The sequence below is a fragment of the Rhinolophus sinicus genome, chromosome 14 (assembly GCF_057876585.1).
Source record: "Rhinolophus sinicus isolate RSI-liver-muscle chromosome 14, RSI-T2T, whole genome shotgun sequence".
Classification (NCBI taxonomy): Eukaryota; Metazoa; Chordata; class Mammalia; order Chiroptera; family Rhinolophidae; genus Rhinolophus; species Rhinolophus sinicus.
Window position 1 is genome coordinate 116,691,005 of NC_142514.1, and position 8,848 is coordinate 116,699,852.

Genomic DNA, 8,848 nt, shown 5'->3' on the forward strand with positions numbered 1-8,848 from the left:
CTGGCTTTTTACCAAGTCAGCCTACTTCTCTCAAATACACAAACATAAGTTGTCTAGTAAATTCCAGTTACTTTTTTCCAGAGTGAAAAAAAAAAAAAGCCCTGTTTTTCTCTACCAAGACAGGAAGCATTTCCTGGAGAGATTAATCATTATTTTGACTTGCAAAATTGGAAAGGTTGAGAGAAATTAGTAAAGTAGCTTGTATCATCCTATTTTGGATTTGGAATTTTTGGAAGTGGTCCAACTGCTATGCAGATGACAGCAATCATGAGTCAAGCTGTGCGTGATCTAAAGGAATGTTGTCACCCTATAAAAGTTGGGCTCTAGGCAGTGGACCTAGGAGAAGACAGGCAAAAAGCAAAGCACTAAGACCACACAGAGCTGAGTCAAGCGAGTGGAAATGAAGAATCTTCCAATGCTGCTGTTGCTGTGTGTGGCAGTTTGCTCAGCCTATCCACTGAACGGAGCTGCAAGGGACGAGGATGACAGCATGGACCTTGTTCAGGTAATTAAGGGCGATATGCTCCACACTCACTCACAGGGCCAAAGGGGAAAACTCTCTGTTTTCCATTAATAATCCTCATTCAGAGTGGTTTGAATTACTGTGCAGGACTATTTCAAGGACAGAGAGTTATGAAATGTTTGATGTGAAAAGGGTCTTGGTATCATTATTCCAGCTTCTCCTTTCGGGGACGAAGAAACAAAGGTGAGATGGATTAGGTATTTCCCTAAGATCACAGACACCACGGTAGCAGCAGCACTGGGCTTGAGACACATGAACAAGGGGAGAGTGTGCAAAATGTGTCTTGCTTTGGAACTTTTTTAGATATTTTAATGTAAAAGTAGCTAGATTTTTACATTGCTGGTGTCATGTTTAGACACAGAGATTTGTCCACTTTTTTTCCTAAGCCGAGTTCTTGTGAGACAAATGAAGTGGAAAATTGAGGAAACTAAATAAATGTACCTGAAATATACAATTAATCCCAAAGAAGTCTTTTGTTTTCTCCTTTAAGTGCACTAAATATTTATCTAAATTTTCCATTTCATTTTCATTGCTTTGGTAGTAAACTAAATTGTAGAGATTATTTACTTACAAAGATAAAGCAAAGGTGAAAAGGAGTCTAATTGAAGAATTAAAAATAATATGACACTTATTTTGATTTCAGCAAACTGGAGGAAATTTGAAAAAGATTAAGTAATTGCACAAGTGTACTACAAAAGGCTAAAAATCATAAGAATGACCTAAAATCTATACTTATTATCCCATTAGCACTACCTAGAAAACTACTACAACCTCTCAAAAGATGTGAAACTCTTTGCTAGAAGACAGGACAGTAGTCCTGTTGTCAAAAAAATCCAAGAAATGCAGAAGTTCCTGGGGTTGAAGGTCACCGGGAAGCTGAACTCCGACACTCTGGAGGTGATGCGCAAGCCCAGGTGCGGAGTTCCTGATGTCGGTCACTTCAGTACCTTTCCTGGCACGCCAAGGTGGAGGAAAACTCACCTTACCTACAGGTAACGGGTCCCAAGAGGTTTTCACAGAACACTGAGATTTTATAAGTTACTATCTCAGAAGAAAATATCATCTTCCTCAAATGTTCTCTCTCATACAGGATTGTGGATTACACGCTGGATTTGCCAAGAGATGCTGTTGATTCTGCCATTGAGAAAGCTGTGAAAGTCTGGGAGAAGGTGACTCCACTTACATTCTCCAGGATTTATAAAGGAGAGGCTGACATAATGATCACTTTTGCAGTTAGAGGTAAAAAGAAACAACAAACAAACAAACAAGACACATGAAATGCATCCATTTGGCTGGTGGTGTTTTATTGGAAAGGATTCCAAAGAGATTCCTCATCATTAAGAACAATTACCTTTCCAATTAAAAAAAAAAAAAAAAAAAGCGAAACACCAAAAACAAAAACAAAACACGTTTTCTGTCTTAGATCACGGAGACTTTTTTCCTTTTGATGGACCTGGAATGGTTTTGGCTCATGCCTACCCACCCGGGCCGGGGATTTATGGAGATGCTCACTTTGATGATGATGAACAATGGACAAAGGATACATCAGGTTAGTTATACATTTCTCAGAATGATTCTGATGCTTTTAATATTTGGAAAAGTCTTAATAATTAAGAATATTGAAGAAATGGATTGTTTTGGATTGCCCGATGGGTCACAGACCAGCAGAATGTAAGTATTTTTGTCTTAATTATTATGGAAAAACATTTTCAGATGTCTAAAAAGTTTATTCTCTCTCTGTCTTGGTAAGCACAATATAGGAAGCATCATTCAGTATTTCTTTGATGACTGTGGATCTTTTGCAACCTTAGAATCATCATTAAAAACAATTTCTCATATCAAATTGTAGCTATCCAAGGGTTAAATCTACACAAACATGTGTCCTGGATATTGCTTATATCCAACTGGGGAAATTTACCCCAATGACTTCTTTACTCTTCAAAACAGAAATGAGAATTAAATTCCAGAAACTGAGGTTCCAGTTTAGGTTTATCTGGTTAAATTAACAATTTACTCTCTCTAGCTTAAAAAAAAAAAAAAAAAAATTATGAACTTGTTCTGAAGGGAACGGCTAACCCCAAAATAAAATGTCCAAACCTTTCAGGTAGAAGAATGTTTCTCATTTCATAACTGTATAGTTTGAGAATGGCTTTCAAAGTTTTCAAACAATTGGCTAAAACAAATCCTTCTACTTCTGAAATTTAATTAGGATTTATAATCAAAATGCAAACAGAATCCGTGTAGAGAGAACAAATGTGACGTTAGTGTTGGGTAAAATTATTTGTTGTGATTGAATTAACAACTTCTGGCTCCAAAGGGACAGTCCCACAAAGTCTCAAACAACAACTTTAAAAGTAAAGTCAACTTACTTGGTATGTCAATTGTAATTACCCAATGCCTTCCAATTTCAGTATTCTGTATTTTTTTTTTTTTGGTTTGTTTTTATTTAAAAAATGTAATATGAAGAAAATAATCTGAATAGAGCTAGTGTTTGTGTGGCCAAAATCTCTTTTGTGGTCAATGGTAGACATGATTGGGCGTATTATGTTTTAAACCAATCTTATAGATCCAATGACATCTATCATTCTTAATATTTTTGAACCCAAAATGTGCTGAATAATCATCATGAGGCTGAAAAATTATGCATGCAATATTCCCATGGCAGATAACATTAGTAAGATTGTTTAAGAATTCCAGAATTGAGATGAAGAAACTGTGATTCATTTAATTTAGATTGTAACCGGCAAATGTCAGTACATTGAAACAATGTTTATCTTTTCATTGACAAACAAAGAAAAATATTTATTGATGCGCTAAACCAGTAGGTTCATCCCATTCCAGAATACTACAAGAAAAGGGACCTGGTCATAAAATTAATAGGCTTCTGCAGCGGAGGGGAGTACTTGGATATGGCCGCACACTTTGTCTCAAGATTGATGTCAATAATGAGCCTTGAAATACACTCCGTTTTCCATTAAATATGTAATTAGTCAATTGACAAATTAACAAAAAAAAACAAAGAAAAAAAAAATGCCTGTCCTTCCAAGAAGTAAATAAATGTAATACACAGCTGACATTTGTAATGTACATGTATTTAAGGAATAAATACTCTTATTTCTGATTTCTTAAATAGGGACCAATTTATTCCTCGTTGCTGCCCATGAACTTGGCCATTCCCTGGGTCTCCAGCACTCAGACAATGCTGAAGCTTTGATGTACCCAGTCTACAACCCACTCACAGACCTGGCCCGGTTCCGCCTTTCTCAAGATGATGTGAATGGCATTCAGTTCCTGTATGGTGAGTGATGCTGGAAAAATTGGGCATTGGAGCTTTGTAGGACAGCTTTAAAATGCTGCAGAAAGCATTTGCAAGCCAACTCAAAGCACTTTGAGAATGTTTGGAATGCATATAAATTGACAGAAGCCTCATGTTTCTCCTAATGTTTGCATCCTCACATCTGTTCTCTTTAGGACCTCCCCCTAATTCCCCTGCTGACCCGGTGATGCCCACAGAATCTGTACCTCCTGAGACACCAGACATGTGTGATCCTACTTTGTCCTTCGATGCAATCAGCACTCTGAGGGGAGAAATCCTATTCTTTAAAGACAGGTCAGACCGGAAAATTGTATTTCCCTATCTATTCTTTTGCTCTACAATGCTTAGAAATGAAAGCATACAGAAACTTGATAGAGGTTTTTTAACATTTAAAACAAAAATGATTTTTCTGAACTGAAATTATTTAGATCTGGGGCTCTAGTTCCCACATTTTCCTAAAATTGTCAAGTTCATTTTCAAATGACTTGATTATTTGTATCCAAATGTTATAAGTCACGATTGTTCTTCAAAAGGCATAAGGAGAACTTTAGAGTCAGAATTTTGTCTTTAACTCCTTTAAACATGACACCAGAGTAGCATTACATTTAATAAATTAATTACTGCTGGATAAGTATGCACATAATAAAACATTGAAACTGCACAGATGGGAAGAAAGTTAAAAGCAAGTCTCCCTCGTATCACTGACTCTTAGTTTCCCAGTTTTCCCCATATTCATCCACAATCAAGGACCCTTGTGTTATCCTTCTAGAATTGTCCCGTGCATATATAAAATATGCTTACATAGTCCATATACATACACACATATCTATCTTTTTTTTTAACTTTTTATTTATTTTAAGTGTGTTTTTCCAGGACCCATCAGCTCCAAGTCAAGTAGTTGTTTTAATCTAGTTGTGGAGGGCACAGCTCACAGTGACCCCTGTGGGGATAGAACAGGCAACCTTGTTGTTAGGAGCACCACGCTGTAACCAACTGAGCTAACAGGCCGCCCCTCTGTCTGTCTTTTTGAAAATGTAAAAGATAGTATAACATAAACAGTGTTTGCATTAATTGTAGGTATTTAAATCTTATACTCCGCTAATTAATTTGCGTTGTAGGATAACTTTCATTTCATAGAAGTCATTACTTTGGAATCTCATGGCAGGAGGTCTGGTGCAGTCTTCTGAAGAAAAAGGAAAAATATTTTCCCAGTGGCAATATACCTAATCTCTGTCTGTCACTGAGCCTAGAGGATAAGGGAATGAGGGAAGATGGATAAGGAAGGACAATACAGAAAATATGCTAAAGATGAAAGACTGTTTTACAATTTTTATTTCTTTTTACATATATTGCAGACATTTTTGGCGCAAATCCTTAAGGACTCTTGAACCTGGATTTTATCTGCTGTCTTCGTTTTGGCCATCTCTTCCTTCAGGAATAGATGCTGCATATGAAGTTACTAGCAAGGATATTGTTTTCATTTTTAAACGTAATTATCACATAATAATTTCTTTAACTTGTTGAAATAAATCCTCTCAAAGGGGTAAAATAAACCCTGTTCCATAAATTGAATAGGACTTTATTTTTCTCTACTGTGACAAATTTTGTCTACTTTATTACTCTAAAGTAATGAAGAAATAACTAGAACTGGAACTGCTTTAATTATATTTTACAGATGTTAAAAATGAATGCAGAAATATAAATTGCCCAGAGTTGTATATTCCCTCATTTGATCTATGTTCATGCATTCAAGGGGCAAATTTTTGTTAAATGCCCACTTTGAGCTGGTGACTCAATCTAAAATTCTGGCTTCCTCTTTACTATAAAATCAATGATGCTAAAAAGTATTTCTAAATCCCAAAGGCTTAACTGTTATAAATTCAGTGTAACTCTGAATTGCTATTTTTTAAACAGGAAACCAGTTCTGGGCCATCAGAGGAAATGAGGAACAAGCAGGTTACCCCAGAGGCATCCATACTCTGGGCTTTCCTCCAACAGTAAGGAAAATAGATGCAGCCCTTTTTGATAAGGAAAAGAAGAAATCATACTTCTTTGTAGAGGACAAATACTGGAGGTAAGATGTGACTGGAATGACTTGTATTCAGCCGACCTGAGAAATTATTTTCTTTTCTCTAAGGAAATTCCCTGCCTCACTCTTAGTTCTGCTTCCTTCTCAGTAGGAAAAACGGGGCTTTGGACAACTGTGGGAGAAATGCTTACTTTAAAATATAGCAGTACCTGGTAACAGGCATTTCTTAAGCTCTTCTCTTTTGAGTCCCACGTGCAATAGGAGGGAGCTTCCCTTTGACCTGCCTGCCAGGAACACCCTCTTATCTCCTCCACCTACCCAACCCCACCCATCCTCAAGTCCTGGCTCAAGTCCCACCACCTCCATGAAGCTTTTCCTGTTGGACTCCAAACCCAGCTGGGTTTTGAGAATCCAGACCAGAATTTAGCATTCCTTTCCCATGGTCTTAAATTTCTATTCATTGTCTCATTGGGTGTTTGCCTTGTCTTCTCAGCTTTACTATATGATTTTCAAGTGCTTCCTTTAACCTCACCCATTCATTACCTCTGCCTGTTTAAGAAGACAATGAGAAGGAGCAGTCATTTTCATAGATAGAACCCAAGACTTATAGAAAGGCTGATTACTGGCCATCTGCCAAGCCTCTGAGACATCTGGGTAGACCAACCGAAGTTTAGCAATAAGTCCAAAATATATTTACTGTGCTTTGTTTCACATCCTAATCCCTTTTTCTAGAAGACTGCCACAAGAAATCCAGATGTGCAGGGTGGGGAGGGTACATATGAGCCAAGTACAGTGGAGAACTTGAAACTTGTACTTGAGATGAATGATTCAACTCACTTTATATATCTGTTCACATCTTCCTGTCTTTGTAATAGAAAGATGATTAAGCTTCCTTCTGCCCAGGTTTAATTACTGTAATAACAAGCAGCATCTTCTAGATCAGGATATTGCCTCTGATCCTGGTGAAGATACAATTTAAGAGCTAAGTTTGCAGTGCCACTAAAGTTGCATATTTTTGTAGTGCTAAACTTGTTTGACATTTATTTGCAGTACTTGGAAAGTTTACTAGAATTCACATTAAACCTAACATGATTTATGAATTTGGATAACATGGCCTTTACACAATGCTGAGCTGCATTCTTTTATTTGGTGCAGATTTGATGAGAAGAAACAGACCATGGATCCAGGCTTTCCCAGGCAAATAGTTGAAGACTTTCCAGGGATTGGACCAAAGGTTGATGCTGTTTTTGAATCATTTGGTAAGAGGATACTTATTTTGTTGGCAGTGGGTCTCTTGAAACATTCTACGATATCAGAAGGGAAAAGCGAATTGAAATAACTTTTAATAACAGGTTTACTTTAACCAGTTCTCTCCTCCCTCCCCCAAATTTCAACTTACCAATTTTGTAACAATTTCATATACGTAATAGGTTTTCTGAATCATAAAGATAATTGACACGAATCTATTTTAGAACATGCAGACAAAGCCAAAGTTCTCAAGTGTCACTTCCCTATATCTAGAGCTATTTCGTTTCAAACGACCGTGTCAGAATAAAAATACCCTCAAATGGTGTAGCCAAGCTTAATGCTAGTTGGCTGGCTTTCTCCCCCACTCCATATTGTTGCTACTACTAATTCCTACGGATATTTTCTACTTAACCTGAGTAGTCAGTCATTGCCCCCATTGGTCACTTGCAAATACTTACCTGTTCATGTTCTCAAAGTTTAAAATTTTTTTTTTTTTCTGCTGAAGAATAGATGCATGGGGGCTGTTGATCTTTATTGAAAAGTAAAAAGAGCACCATGACAGCAGAGCCAAAGCAGGTCCTTAGTTTCTCTAAGGCTAGCAATATCCTTCAAGCTACAAATATTGGGAAATGGGAGAAGGAGTATTAGGAAGAAAGAAAATAAAGAGATCATAGTTTCCTGAGAAGCAGAGCATTTTATCGATTTGGAAGCAGAATAGCCTAATCACCTGGAGCCTGGTTTTGCTATCAGACAGAGCTGGAATGGAGTGCTATCTCCACGCTTTCCTTGTTGAGTGACTTTGGGCAAGCAACTAAATCTGTCTGAATCTCAACTTGCTCATTTGTAAAATGGAGTTAGATATACCTCACAGGACTTTTGCAGAAATAAATAAATAAATAAATAAAATCATGTAAAATGCTTAATACAGTCCCTGGCATATAGTAAATGCTATAAACACTTTCCATTTCCAGTTTTCTATTATTCTGAGTTTTGCATGTTGCTAAATTTATTTATTTGAAAAAAATGCCTCACTATTCCCCTTATCTGTATTTGCAGGGTTTTTCTATTTCTTCAATGGATCTTCACAGTTGGAATTTGACCCAAATGCAAAGAAAGTGACGCATGTTTTGAAGAGTAACAGCTGGCTTAATTGTTAGAAGAAAGGCTTAGAAGACACAACATGGGCATTTTAAATGAAGCTAATAATTCTTCGCCTATGTCTTTGTGGATTGAACTGGTGCATTTTCTCCTTCATGTGCACTGACTGAGAATGCGAGTGTGAACTGTGCGTCTTATCAGTCAGCTTCACATATTACAGGGCATTCACACCAATTGGTGAACTTGCACTTTGATCACACGGAGTAATCATCCTCAGAAGGGTGAAGAACTCATGTGTAACAGACAAGGGGTTGTGTATAGATTATTTGCTTGTTATTTAATAAAGAGGATCTGTCATTTATTTTATTTTATTGTTTTCTTTGTTTCAAGAACAATCTCTGGCACATTATGCACTGAGCAGTAGACAGTCTGAGGTACTCAGCCACTGGAGGTGGCAGGATGGGGTCTCCATGGCTGCAGCCTCACAACGGGCTCATCCAAAACTAAAGACCATTTACCATTTGCCCTCCTGAAGGTGTCCTACAAACAGGATGCTTATTTTCACCACCCAGACATCATCTGTGTTCCTGACATACCCTATGAGAAAGATCTAGGGCAGTTGTCACCTTGTAGG

General features: G+C 37.3%; 1 protein-coding gene across 2 annotated transcripts; it reads left to right on the plus strand.

Annotated features, from left to right (window-relative positions):
* The first annotated feature begins 308 nt into the window (after positions 1-308).
* Positions 309-8,575, plus strand: LOC109439599 (stromelysin-1-like). 2 transcript variants are annotated; one of them, XM_074337121.2, is made up of 10 exons: positions 309-505; positions 1,271-1,515; positions 1,614-1,762; positions 1,947-2,072; positions 3,657-3,821; positions 3,995-4,133; positions 5,195-5,328; positions 5,754-5,913; positions 7,024-7,127; positions 8,173-8,575. In XM_074337121.2, the coding sequence occupies exons 1-10, from the start codon at positions 401-403 to the stop codon at positions 8,271-8,273; spliced, it is 1,428 nt and encodes a 475-aa protein (XP_074193222.1). In that variant the 5' UTR covers positions 309-400; the 3' UTR covers positions 8,274-8,575. The 2 variants fall into 2 exon arrangements, with proteins under 2 accessions (XP_074193222.1, XP_074193223.1); XM_074337122.2 differs by lacking the exon at positions 309-505 and adding an exon at positions 580-706 and having other exon boundaries at positions 8,173-8,420.
* The last annotated feature ends 273 nt before the right edge of the window (positions 8,576-8,848 follow it).